At 44.4% G+C, this 14,438-nt stretch overlaps 1 protein-coding gene across 17 annotated transcripts in view; it reads left to right on the top strand.

Moving 5' to 3' along the window:
• srcin1a (SRC kinase signaling inhibitor 1a) overlaps positions 1–14,438 on the top strand; it is a 584,261-nt gene that overhangs the window by 497,089 nt on the left and 72,734 nt on the right. For 16 of the 17 annotated variants that reach the window (XM_087977753.1, XM_087977757.1, XM_087977752.1 and 13 more), the window contains 4 exons: positions 2,681–2,876; positions 6,583–6,781; positions 8,320–8,419; positions 10,174–11,024. In XM_087977753.1, coding sequence (XP_087833879.1) covers positions 2,681–2,876; positions 6,583–6,781; positions 8,320–8,419; positions 10,174–11,024 — 1,346 coding nt within the window. The other variant, XM_087977762.1, reaches the window with a different exon arrangement.

The following is a 14,438-nucleotide window of genomic DNA, read 5'->3' as shown; positions in this document are numbered from 1 at the left end:
AAATGAAAGCAGCAAATACCTGGCTAAAATCTCTTAGTTGGTCTGCTTCAGCTGCTAAACGTTAAGATACAGAAATGAATGGTTGGAGCCAGTTGGTTTAGATTAAAATGGGATTGTGGTTCACACTCAGAATAGCTTTCACCACTAGTTTTTTTTAAAAAAGCATCTAATTAACAGAGTTCTGAAATAAACAGTTTCTGTTTACCCAGCACTGCCCACACTTTGCCTTGCTCTCTCCATTGCTCTTGCTAACTTCCTCACCCTAACTCTTCTCAGCTCACTCTCACCCTGTTTCTCTCATTCTCACTTTCATCTTACTTTCGCTTTCTCCCTCATTCTCCCTTCCCTCACCTTTCCCCTCTGTCCTCCTTGCACTTACTCCTCTCCTCAGTCTCCATCCCATCATCCTCCTGCACCTTCTCCCTGAACATCCCCCTCAGCCTGACTCTTGGCCTTGCCCTTGCCCTCTACTTCCCTTTTTCCCAGGTCTCTTCCTTCAACCTCATCTAACAAAAACCTTTCGGAAAGCCTCACAGTGGAACTAAATACTGCTCAGGAAAAAGAGGGAAGTAATGGAGCAACAATGGAATGATTGAAAAGTTCTGTTTTTGGGGAGGTAAGAGATGAAAGGAAGCAGGAAAGGTGGTTTGGAGGAGAAGTTGGAGAGGATTTGAAGAGTTGTCAGTGAAGGATTAAGCTCTGCTGTTGAAGACGAGTAGCAATCCAGTCTCTGAGGACAGAGATTGGCCAGTATCCTAGTCAGATACACCAACAGACAGTTCTCATCGTTGCCTATGCAGCAAAATAATTTGCTTGAAGTCCTCAGAGAGTCTTCAAGCAATGATGGAAGAGGATAGTAAACTTTCTAATGCATGAACTGCATTGTCAGGATTAGAACTGATAGCGTCAATTAGAGGCATTACTGAACCAGTTAGCCAGCACATATCAAGTTGAGATCAGATCATCTGAAGGTTCTAAATATAACTGGTACAAATCTGTGTCCTCAGGAGGGATGGGAGCACACTGTGGCAGGGAGAGCTACTGATCAAATCTGTGAAGTTATTTTTAAAAAGATTACATGAAAAATGATCCCTCCAGTCAGTGCATAAATGGCTGAGAAAGGGTGGAATGAAAGAGATAGCGATTGTAAGGAATCTGCTTTTGTCTGGACAAAGATTGGTTTTCTGTTCCTTCATTATTCATACAGACGTGTTTACTTCCCGGATAATGATTGAACAGCCCTGGGAAGCTGTTTCAGTTGTGTGGCATACTTTACTCAGCTATTCTGAACATCTCCCCGGGAGGCTGGGGGGTAATACTTTTCCTGGTGATCTGGCTTTGTTTAAAAGGAGTTGGGGGTGCGACCAGTGCTATTGACAAGGGGGAAACAAACAGAATCATTTCAACCTAACCATCGACCTGGAAATTGACAGGATTGGATACAATATCGGATTAACTCCCACCCTCCTCCAGTATTACTTACCATTATTAAACTCACAGGACACCAGTATTACATGAGGGTGTAAAACTACATTTTCTGCCTGATCACATAGATTTCCTGGTCGTCTGGTTCACTAAAATTGCACCCGTATTTTATTTATATTTGTGTTGTGAGCATCATTAACTGGGCCCGGCATTTATTGCCCGTCCCTAGTTGCCCTTGAGAAGGTGGGGGTGAGCTGCCTTCCTGAACTGCTGCCATCCATCTGCAGTAGGTAGACCCACAATGCTGTTAGGGAGGGAATTCCAGGATTTTGACCCAGCGACAGTGATAGATTGATGATGTATTTCCCAGTCAGGATGATGTCTGGTTGGAGGGAAATTTGGAGGTGGCGGTGTTTCCAAGTATCTGTTGCCCTTGTCCTTCCAGATGGAAGTGATCGTGGGTTTGGAAGGTGCTGTTTCAGGATCTTTGGTGAGTTGCTATAGTGCACCTTGTACATAGTACACACTGCATTTACTGTGCACAGTAGTGGAAGCATTGAATGCTTAAAGTGGTGGATAGGGTGCCAGTTAAGTGGACTGGATGGTATTGTGCTTCTTAAAGACTGATGGAGCTACACTCAGGCAGATGGAAATCCATCACACTCTTGAATTGTGTCTTGCAGATGGTGGACAGGCTTTGGGGAGTGCAGCATTCCTAGCCTCTGACCTGTAGCTATTGCCATAGCATTAATATGTCTTGTCCAGTCCAGTTTCCCACGGTCTCTGCAGCAAACAACAACATGGTCCCCTTTTCACGGTGGCACTGAGGATCCCATCATACAAAGAACAAGAGCAAAGAACAAGAAAATTACAGCACAGGAACAGGCCCTTCGGCCCTCCAAGCCTGCACTGATCCAGATCCTCTATCTAAACCTGTCGCTTATATTCTAAGGATCTGTATCTCTGTGCTCCCTGCCCATTCATGTATCTGTCTAGATTCATCTTAAATGATGCTATCATGCCCTCCTCTTCCACCTCCACTGGCAATGTGTTCCAGGTACCCACCAACCTCTGCCTAAAGAATATGAGATTAGCTCATCAGTCCAAATAGAAAAGCAGGAACATGATGGCCACACAAAGCTCCCTCGAAATTGGATCAAATTCTGACTAACAGAGGGAAGTGTCTGGGTCAGGGAGTGTGATGATGCTGAGTTAATGTTCTCTCTCTCTCTCTCTCCTATTTGCTTCCTCACAGACTCGGAGTCCCAGACATTCCCAGAGCCAGCAGTCTGGACTAGCGGACCAAGCAGCCAAGCTACCATTCGCATCAGCGGAGTCCTTGGAAACCATGTCCGAGGCTGAAGTCCCGATCGGTTTTACCCGATCCAACCGTTTCAGACAGAGCCTGCCCCTGTCTAGGTCCACGAGTCAGACCAAACTCCGCTCACCAGGTAGGCCAGTTGCTGCTGAGACTGAGTGGTGTGGTCTCCACCCTTCTGCTCACTTTAATTATGAGACACCAACACTTTATTCATCTCGCGGGACATGCTCAGGTTAATGAGAATGTCAAGCTGGCAATTTCACCTGCCCCTTACTGTGAAGGTAATATTTAAATTGCTCTGATGAAAAGTCGCTGCTCCGAAACGCTTACTCTGTTTCTCTGTTCACAGATGCTGCTGGACCTGCTGAGTAGCATTTTCTGTTGTTATTTCAGGCTTTCATCTGCAAGGTCTTACATTTGTTCAGTTGTAAAGGTTAACTCCCTGTAATGGGAATTCAATAGGTGCTTGGCTTCAAGGTGTGCTGTTTGTTATATCTGATCACATTCCTCTGAAGCCCCTTGTGACAGCTTTTAAAAATCCGTTCGTGGGATGAGGGTGGTGCTGGCTGGACCAGTGTTTATTGCTCCGTCTCCAATTGCACAGAGGCCAGTTATGAGTCAACCACTTTGCTGTGAGTCTGGAGTCACATGTAGGCCAGACCAGGTAAGGATGGAAGATTTCTCTCCCTAAAAGACATTAGTGAACCAGGTGGGTTTTTACAGCAGTTGACAATGGTTGCCATTAGCCTAACTTTTTATTCAATACAAGTTTCACTATGTGCCACAGTTGGATTTGAACCAATGATCCCAGAGTGTTGGCCTGTGTTATGGACTAGGCCACACCACTCAAAACATTCTTAAGCAGGCAGCCCAGACCACAATTTTGCTAGTTGTTTCAGTAAGTGTACAGTGAAAATTATCAGAGTAAGTTAGCTAGGTTGACTACCAGGTTTTAAAACAGACAAAAATGTATTTACAAAATTACAGAATGAAACACTAAGAGCAGAATATAGGGTACCCACAGAACTCACTCTATCCAAACAAGACTTAATTATGCTGTTTTGAAAATAGACAACAGTCTCAATAAACAAACACAGAATAAAACTGAAACAGAGGCTTCCAGGTTGAAGTTAGAAGGACAGAAGGAGAGAGAGAAGTTCCAGTCTCAACTCCCACACACAACTGCTGAACGGAGCTGGCCTTGCCCCTATCACTATACCAGTTTTCAAAAGAGCTTTCAAGCTTTTGGTCTGACGATTCATTTGTTTACGTATAAACAAAAAAAGGCCTCCTAACACCCTTTTCATCTCTGTACCAACCCAGCCGACTCGGAGCTTGGGCTGTTTTATGACCCCTCTGAAAAAATGCAAGGACACAGTTTCCTTGAGAAGAAGAACAGCTTTTTTAACAAACAGGACCAGCTTTGTGACACCTGGGATTCTGGATTACTGTCACCATGACATTATCACTGTGCCACCGCCTCACTGTTTGCTTAGTTCATTTTTGTGAATGCAAATTTTTGTTTATCATGTTCTTGTACAGAACTTTGATCTATATTGTGACTCAAGTAACCGTGGTATAATGATGTGGAGGTGCCGGTGTTGGATTGGGCTGGACAAAGTTAAAAATCACGCAACACCAGGCTGGACTATAACCTGGTGTTGTGTGATTTTTGGCATGGTATAATGAGATTAATGTAAATAATGTTAATGTAACTATATGATTCTGACATCAGTTAGAGAGAAGACACCATTCTAGAATGAGCATGTGAAGAGAGAGCACCTAGATACTGTACTAGACAGCGATGTGTGAGACCCTAGTAAGTACAGGTGTAAAGAAGCATGTGTTAGAGTACATAAGGAGTTTGAGTATCTTATCTAGTGATAAGGAAAAAGCACTAGCTGCAGGTACAGTATATCTGCAGGTAGGCGAATTGGCTTAAAGCACAAGTTTACACAGTGATGTCATTCAGTGTAGTGTACTGAACTTTAGGAGATCATGTTGGTCTTGAAGTCTGTGCAGAACAAACTCAGCAAAATGAATTTGCTGGGGTATAAAGGATTAATGAGGTAAGGGTGTATAATCATGGCCTGTATTCCTTTAACTTCAGAAGATTGAGTAGTGATCTGTTTGAGATTCTTAAAACATGTAAAGGATTCAATAGGGCAGAAAAATAGAATTTACTAAAAGGGATATCAACTTCAAACTGAAGTTCAGGCACTCAGGAATGGAACCAGAAACACCTTTTCACAGGAAAAGCAGTAGAAATACGGGATTTTCCCTCCAAAACGATCTTTGAACAGTTTGATATTCAGTTTGAACTTTTGGAGCAAGGATTTTTTTTTATGAGGGATATGCAGCTACAGTGTGGAAAGGAATGCAGAGCACATTGCTTGTTGCAGCAGCCTCAAGGGCAAGCAACAATTCCTCCTGCTTCTAACGTTATCCTAAAATATAAACACATTAAAACTGGTGAATGACACGTTCACTGGTTAATACTTGGTCTGTCTCATCATACACATTTCAAAATATATTTCAATACAAAAGGTTCATTTCCAAGTAAGACTGCATTTTACTTTACATCAATAGGACTGAGCATTGGGAGGTAAAACTATCTGGTTGGCATGGACAAGTTTGACCGAAGGGTCTGTTTCCGTACAGCTCTATAACTCTTATGATGTTACAGCTACCTGACACAATTGTATAACTACACAAAGCAGACTGCACTGCCTACTCCCTGCATTAACTCCATTGCACTGTGCTGCTGTGCTGTGATGATGGGATGTGGCTTGTTAGACTGGAACATTACTTGTCATGTTGTCTTAAAGGTGCACTCTCTTTCTGGGATCTGTGGAATAATACATCAGTGATCACAGCTATTGTTAGTGAGAGGGTTTCTGGAGAACACAAGAAAGATTGCCAGAGAAGAACCAAAAATGAAAATAGCCCCTGCTGCAGTTGGAGGCTTTTAAGTGCTGCTTGTGAAGGTATACTGTCTTGGGAGCAGGACCCCCTTCATCTGCCGACGGAAAAGCAAATATCTTGAGGAAAAGAAAGAGAAAACCAGATCTAACCAATCTTTGACAGAAACGCAACAAATTAAAACCAGTAATAGTCATTCTTGGGAATTGAACCAATGATAACCTTCAATGAGAACTCAGCAGGTTAGTTATATCATGGAGGTAGGGGTTAGGGCATAGACATGGTGGCACGGTGGCTTAGTGGCAAGCACTGCTGCCTCACAGCGCCAGGCACGTGGGTTCAATTCCAGCCTCAGGCGACTGTCTGTGTGTGGGGTTTGCACATTCTCCCTGTGTCTGTGTGGGTTTCCTCTGGCTGCTCTGGCTTTTTCCCACAGTCCAAAGATGTGTAGTTTCTGTGAATTGGTCATATTAAATTGCCCATAATGTAAAGGGGTGCCTAGGTTAGGTGGATTAGCCATGGGGAAAATGTATGTTATGGGAGTTTCGGTGTGGATTTGATGGGCCAAATGGCCTGCTTCCAACACTGGAGGGAATCTATAAGGCAAGTGAGCCCAACATCAGATAAGGATGAAATCGCATTAGACTTTAATTCCTGATAGTGGAGGTAATTAATCAATATGCCCTGTCTCACTTTGCACATGAAATGAAGCCGCAAGTGAATGGTGTGGTAAACCCAAGGCAGCATTTCCAGTGGGTATCAGCACCTTCAGAGGGGTCGAAGAGAGAAAATTATCAGCAAGGTGTAAAGTAAACTCATGTATAAAGCAGAGCCTGTGCCCAGAGTGTGATTTATGATTGTGGTTCTGTGAAGGATATGTTCCTGACTGACGTCAATGTTTTCTTATCCCACAGGAGTGTTGTTCTTGCAGTTCGGTGATGAAACCAGACGTGTCCATGTCACTCATGAAATCGGCAGCCTGGACACCCTGCATGCTCTGATTGTTCACATGTTCCCTCAGAAACTCACAATGGGAATGCTAAAGTCACCGAATACTGCAATCCTCATCAAGGATGAGACGAGAAATGTCTTTTACGAACTGGAAGATGTCAGGTACAAAAAGCAGGTTCTATCAAAGTAGTGTCTTCGACTGATGGCTTGAGAAATTTATGAAATGCCTAGTAATTTATTTAAAGTACAGATCCAACCTGTTCCATGGTAGCACATCTGCTCTGTGTTCAGGTCAGCCCAGTGACTCAGCCCTAACGCTAACCCTATCACAGGTAATATTTCCAAACAGCTGATGTAGGTTTGCTCGCTGAGCTGGAAGGTTTGTTTTCAGATGTTTCGTCATCGTACTAGGTAACATCATTAGTGAGCCTCCGGTGAAGCGCTGGTGTTATGTCCCACTTTCTATTTATGTGTTTAGGTTTCTTTGGGTGTGTGATGTCATGTCCTGTGTTGGTAATGTCATTTCCGGTTCTTTTTCTCATGATCCAAATCAATGTCTTTATTGATAGAGTTCCAATTGGAATGCCATGCTTCTAGGAATTCTCGTGCATGTCTCTGTTTGGCTTGTCCTAGGATGGATGTGTTGTCCCAGTCAAAGTGGTGTCCTTCCTTATCTGTATGTAAGGATACTAGTGAGAGAGGGTCATGTCTTTTTGTGGCTAGTTGATGCTCATATGTCCTGGTGGCTAGTCTTCTGCCTGTTGGTCCGATGTAGTCTTTGTTATAGTTCTTGCAAGGTATTTTGTTAGACGCCCAAGCCCAGGTAAGGGTCCTATGCTCAGGCTTTGAACCAGCACATTTTCCCTGGTAATGTTGGAAGAGTTAGAATCTCTAAATGAAATCGGCTGCTTACAGGTGAAGGATCCTTCAGGAACAGGACTTATGTTTCCTTTAAGCACACATTAAGGCAAAGCGAGATCACTGCATTCTTTGTTTTAGTTATATTACTCATTAAAATTGAAAGTGGAAAGCTCCTATAAGCAATAAAAGAAGATGTGCAAGACTGTGAGGCTGGGAGCAATGAGCTGGGAACCTGCGTTTACTGGTTCACTGCCTTAAAGGGTTATTTTCAAAAGGAAATTGGACAAATACCCAAAGGAAAGATTCGCAGGGCTGGGGTTGGGATGGGTGGGATTCTTTTTTTAAGGAGCTGGTACAGACTGAAAGGTCAGTTGCTGTAAGATGCATGTCTCTGTGTTTGTGACTTTTCAGAAACACATCACCTGGGAAAAGCAAGGCTAAACCATTTGATGTGTCAAGAGGGAAGTGGCTATGGGCGAGAGGATGGAGGCAGGAGAGGAAAAGGCCATGCTTTTGGGGTTCCAGTGAAATACCCATATCAAATCTCCCTTTGTTTGGACTAGATCTGACTCCTGTGTATTGGGACCAAGTCTCAGATTTGAACAATATGGGTTGCAGCACCTCGATTTACTCCGTAGTAACTCTGGGAGGAGGAACACAGTTGTGTTCCCATCACTGAACTTATTCAGCTTCTTCTAAATAGTCAGAATCCACATCTCGTAGGCTCAGAATTAAAAGCCTAACCTTTCTGTTACTGTGGCTCTTCAGTTTCGGGTCAATATGACTAACTGTCAGGAATATCGCTGTCGATATCTCACCACACTTTTCTTTTCTTCCAGGGATATCCAAGAACGAAGTATAATAAAAATTTTCAGGAAAGATCCTGTCTATGCACCATATCCTTCCCATGCTTCCCATATCACCAATGGAGATCTGAGAGTAAGACATTGTAAACTATTTTTGTCAAACTTTAGGCAATCTCTCACAGAAGTGTATAAGAAAAGCCAATGAAGGGTTAAAGGCCTTTTAGTCCATCGAATCCTATCTCAAGGTTTTCTCATTCTTCTATCCCAACAGTGGAGGGTATTTTTAACAACCCCAGGATTTCTATCTCCATCGCCCAGTCCTTTACCAAATAAAAAGCTGAATTCCATCATGAATGAAAACAGGTTAAGCTTCAAGATGTAGTAAACTCATGTGACAAGGAGAATGATGCTGTCAAAAGGCAGGAAAATAAACTAATGAATAAAGGTTGATTACTAACGAGATGCTTGGGAAGTGAATACTAATGATGCCCCACTCACTGCCGTTCTACAGCAACACTTCATCACATTGTCATTGACAATGCATCGGAGGGATCTGACAGCAAAGGTTACTATTTGCATATGGAAGTGCTGATAATTGCTGAAGAGTGTTAATCAGTGCAGTAAGGCTGTTTTCGAAGGAAACAGTTTCTGGATTCTTGACGTTGATCTTACTGCAAATAAATCTGACTCACAGATGATACTTGATGTCTTCCATTTTCTATTACCCACTTCCTTTGTTTCTTTCACCCTATGGGATACACTAAGTTTATTTATCTGAAAAAAGTCTTCATTTTTACATGAACCACTTGTTGGTGAACTGCTATTGTAGTAGATTGGGGATCCAGAGACTCAGAATAATAATTCAGTCCCAGTTTAATAACTCAGTGATCCAGAGACTCCAACAAACAGTCCAGTGGACCAAAATCTCAGATTAATAATCCAATGATCCAGAAGCATAGGCTATTAATCATAGCACAGTCAAGACCAAATTGAAGAGATATGGGCTTTCCAATATTGACTGAAGGTGACCTTAACTGATTCTGGGTGTGCTCAACAATACAGGACAGGTACATCGGCAACGTCAGGGGGCCAAAGGTTCAAACAAGATACAGACTAGTGCCAGAAATTTATTTAAAAAATCAGAATAATCTCCGCATTGAAGGGACTTCCAGCTAGTACAGCAGAGATAAAACTTCCCTAAGTTTTTGCAAAGTTTTGTGCAAGGACTGTAGGTGTCACTGGCTAGGTCAGCATTTATTGCTCATCCTGAATTGCCCAGAGGGCATTTAAGAGATAACCATTTGCTGTGGCTCTGGAGTCACATGTGGGCCAGACCAGTTAAGGATGGTAGCTTTCCTTCACTCAAGGCAGTAGTGAACTAGATGGGTTTTTACAACAAATGACAATGGTTATGTAGTCATCATTATAGAGGCATGGAAACAGGCCCTTCAGCCCAACGCAGCCATACTGACCAGGGTTCCTAAACTGAACTAGTCCCACGTGCCAGCATTTGGCCCATACCCCTCTAAACCTTTCCTATTCATGTACCTGGGCAAATGTCTTTTAAATATTGTACTTATGCCTGCCTCTACTTCCTCTGGCAGTTCCTTGCGTACTCAGCAGGCCAAATTTTAATTGAATTCAAATTTCACCATCTGCAATGAACATTAGCCCCAGGCCCGTGTCCTTTGACATTAGCACCACATCACCTTGGGAGATTTGAGTAAGCAGTTGAATTGTGTGATGTGGGAACTTTCAGAATGGGTGGAGACGATCAACAAATGTCCATCTTCATCTGAATATTTTGGACCATCTCAGCTCTAGACTCCAGAAAACTTCCCTCTCTTGATCCGTTTTAATGACTGTTTGTTCTTTCCATTAAAACAGAGGGAGATGGTTTACACATCGAGGGAATCGTCACCCTCCCGCCGCCTGAGCAGCATGGCCGCTGGTTCTCCCCACCTGGTGCCGGGCTCCCCAGGCCCAGGCCTGCCCTCCTCATCCCCTTCCCGTTCCCGGATGTCGTACAGTGGCGGCCGTCCACCATCCTACACCGGGAGCCCGGTGCACCACCCTGAGCGCCTGGGCAGTATGCCACCTTCGCAGTCCATCTCTCCCAGCCCGAGCGCCATCTTGGAGCGGAGAGACGTGAAGCCAGACGAAGACATGAGCAACAAAAACGTGGTGCTGATGAAGAACGAGGGCTTGTACGCTGATCCCTATGCCATGATGGCAGACGGGCGCCTCAGCATCGCGTCGACACAGTCTCTGGCAGGAATGCAGGACCCTTTCTCTTTCCCGGGAGGTCTTTACCGCCGAGGCTCCATGAGGTCACTCAGCACCTACTCAGCAGCTGGGCTGCAGGCTGACCTCGAGGACGCTTTTTACAAACCGAGTGCCCAGATCTACAGCGACAGTTACGGCACTGGCCTGGGCTACCGCATGGCTCCTTCATCCCCTCAGAAAATGGCCGACAGCAGAATGGCAGACATCCAGCAAGGTCAGAGTCCACACAGCCCATACTCGGGGCCACCCAGCCGGTCATCCCCAGTACGGCAACCCTTCCGCAAGGAGCCAGGTTCTGCCGTCGTGATGGAGAGCATGGTGACAAAGTCCAGGAATGCCAATTCCACTGCCGCATCAGAAGCTCTTCCAGGACCCGGCGAAAGGACAGGGGCAAATGAGAGGCCAGCATCAGGATACAGCTCCCCACTGGCCGTCAACGACCCAGAAACAAGGTAAAGTAATGAGCCACTTTCACTCAATGCAGCCACCCCCAACCTGTGGTCCTTATTTAGTTTTCAGAGGTCAGTTATGGTCAACTAGTTTGGCCCTGTATGGCCTACTGGTGATCATTGGTTTCCAATCATGCCATGTCCTGTGGAGCTGCTAGTGATACAGTTTTTAATGGGTGGCTCCACAGGAGGCAATAAAGTGACCGTGAGACGTGACAGTGAGTGCCATCTACAAGATGCATTCCATCAACCTCCTAAGTCATGCCCCACCCTCTATCACCATCCTCAGCTGAGAAGCTGGTGGTGAGCTGTCTTTTTAAACCCCTGCAGTCTATGTGGTAAATCTGCTATTCAGGAGAGAGTTCCAGGATTTTGATCCAATGATTCTGAAGGAATGGCGATATGCTTCCATGTCAGGATGGTGTGTGACATGGAGGGGAACTTGGAGGTAGTTGTGCTCCCATGCATCTGCTGTCCTTGTCCTTCTGAATGATAGAGGTTGTGGGTTGGGGAGATGTTTTCAAAAGTCTTAACACATCAATACAGTGCGTCTTCCAGTTGGTACACGCTGTTGGAAGGATGCACCGGTGGTGAAGCAAGTGAAGGTAGTAGATGGGGTGTCAATCAAGGGGGTTGCTTTGTCCTGGCTGGTACAAAACTTCTTGAATGCTGTTGTGTTTTCTCACACACTGCTGACTTGTGCCATGTAAATGGTGCTGAATTGTGCCATGTAAATGGTGCAAAGGATTTGGGGAATCAGGTGGTGAGCCATTGCTCAAGACTTCATGGCTTATGCAACCTCTAGTGCTTAAGTAAGAGAACATCTGCTGAATTTTGTTGATTTTTAGCAAAGTGTTAACAAGCTCAAAATGTGCCCCGTGAGTGTGTGTTTAGGCCATTTTACGAATTGTCTCTTAAGTACTAACACCCACCCATTAATGTACATGGTGCTGAAAGTGTTAATGTGACCAATTGTCCCAGATCATTTCACTTTAAAGAAGCAGGGGCTTGGTTGTTTGAAGTGTCTGCCTTTTCATCTTTCCTCTCCCCCCTTTGACTGCACCTCAATGACCCATTTGCACCATCGAGTTCCTCAGGAGAGAGAGGGGAAACGTCGCACCTTACTTGTACAGAGAAGGATATAATCACAGCGTTAGAAATGTGAAAGACATCCTTAATCATGAGCACCGTCAGATTAATCATCATCAGAATTGAGACTTGGAACTTTTGATTCAGTTGGAGGACTAAGCTCAGCAGCATTAATTTCCATTACTGATCACTAGTGATAGGCTGGAATTAAAGACAGCTTCTTGCTTTGAGCTGTTCTCTGTATTCCAGGATTATTAGCATTCCCAAAGGCTGTAATAAAAATGACCTGAGACCGGATGTTTCCAGCTATCAAGAAGATTGGCACTGTGTTTGTTTAGTTTCGCCTCAATTGCACTTCCCTCCCTTTATTCTCTCTCTGATGCAACATTCGACTGTAACAGAGATACACTTTCTCAATTTACCATCTCACGCGTCTACATCTTTCTCTTCCTCTCCCTCAGCCTGTCAACATTTCTTCTCTGAGTAATTTTTGTCTGTCTTATTCAGTCAGGTTTCACACCCTCTGACTGATCTCTCAACTCAGTGTGTCTGCACTGAGCCCCTGCACCTCTCTCACTTAATTCTGTCTCTTACTTAACCTTTTTTTTCTCTTTTAGTCTTACTCTGATGCTCTCTCACTCTGCCTGTCTGTCTGATTCAATATCTAATTTTCAATCTCTCTCTGTTCCTCCCTCTCATTCTGTTCCTCAGCCAATCACTCTTCCAAACTTTGTTCTCTGTCCCACTTAATCTCTGCCTCACATCGTATCTCACTCTTTCAATCTCTGTCTTTGCCCATCTCTGTTAATCTCTTTGTCTTTCATTCAATCGCTGTCTTTCTAACTGCCTGGGACTATTGGTCACACTAACCCTTTCTCCCAGATCCACATACTATCTCTCCCAATCTCTGTTTCACAAACACAGTATGAGTACGATTCTTCATCTTCCTACCCAATCTTTGAGTGTTTAGTCCATCTTTAATTTTCAGGGCATGCTGCTCAGCAGTAGTGTCATTTCTGACTGCAAAAGTCACCAAATTCCTCGATGCAAACACAGCTCGGCAGCAATGCCTGTCCTGAGCACAAATTAATCAGTGATTTTAACCCATTCTAAACCCTGCCAATTGCACAAAGTTAAGATGAAGCTTATCCCTCTCTCTCTCTCTAAATATGTACATATTCTTAAGCAGAGTTTTCCATTTCATAATCATTCCCAGCTGATTCAGATGTTGCAGTTTTCAGTTTCTCTGTAGGACTGTTGTGCAGCAGTGCTAATGTCCCTACTCTGAGCTAGGAAACCCAAGTTCAAGCCCAGCAGCTCCAGAGATGTATACAAACAGGCTAATTAGTATTTCTCTAGCTTCTTAACATTGTTTAGTTATTTGTAAAATATTTTCAAATGGTTATTTCCATCCCTCTCCTGTTTTGTGTTAGTTTCTGCATATTTAGATTTTGATAGTTACCTGGTTTCCCATGAGAGATGAAGAGATTTATTTGGACTGTTCATTTCTCCCACATGTTTGTAACTTATGCTCAGGACCGACTATTCCTTGCATTGCTACTGGTAATGTGTTACGTTTCAAGAACCCAATGGGTTTTGAAACCAGACAATTGTACTGTTGCTGACAGGCATACGTTGAAGATGGTCAAATTTCCCAAAAGAGACAGCATGATGGCTCAGTGTTTAGCAGCGCTGCCTCACAGTGCCGGGGACCCCGGTTCGATTCCAACCTCGGGTGACTGTCTGTGCGGAGTATGCACATTCACCCCATGTCTGTGCGGGTTTGCTCCGGTTTCCTCCCACAGTCCAAAGATGTTCCACCCATGGCTAATGGAAGGGGTTACAGGGATGGGGTAGGAGGTCTGGGTCTGGGTGGAACACTGCTGAGAACTTGATGGGCTGAATGGCTACCTTCCGCAGTGTAGGGATCCAATGCAAAACTGGGGGACGAAAATGATTAACATTGATATTGTGTTTAGATAATGCAGTGTAGTCATGGTTACAATGCAGGACACCTGTGCCCATACCAACCCCCTCACCTTCGTCCAAGGCCCCAAGGGATCCTTGTGACAGAAATTTATCTGTACTTCCGAACATGCCATCGATGTGGTCCCTTCTACACTGGGGAGATAGGATGGTAACTTGCAGAATGTTTCAGGCAGTGCAATGTTCCTCCTGCAACATGTATGAGGTGAGGGATGCCATCGACGTCCCTGCCGATTACACTTGCAGGAAGTGCACCCATCTCCAGCTCCTCCAAGACCGTGTTAGGGAACTGGAGCTGGAGTTGGATGAACTTCGGATCATTCGGGAGGCAGAGGGGGTCAT

This window comes from Chiloscyllium plagiosum, unplaced genomic scaffold (genome assembly GCF_037043375.1).
Source record: "Chiloscyllium plagiosum isolate Xiang-an unplaced genomic scaffold, Cpla_swu_hap1 HiC_scaffold_32, whole genome shotgun sequence".
In the NCBI taxonomy this organism is placed as follows: Eukaryota; Metazoa; Chordata; class Chondrichthyes; order Orectolobiformes; family Hemiscylliidae; genus Chiloscyllium; species Chiloscyllium plagiosum.
Note: the sequence above shows the minus strand (reverse complement) of the source record. Positions and strands in the feature narration are given on the sequence as shown.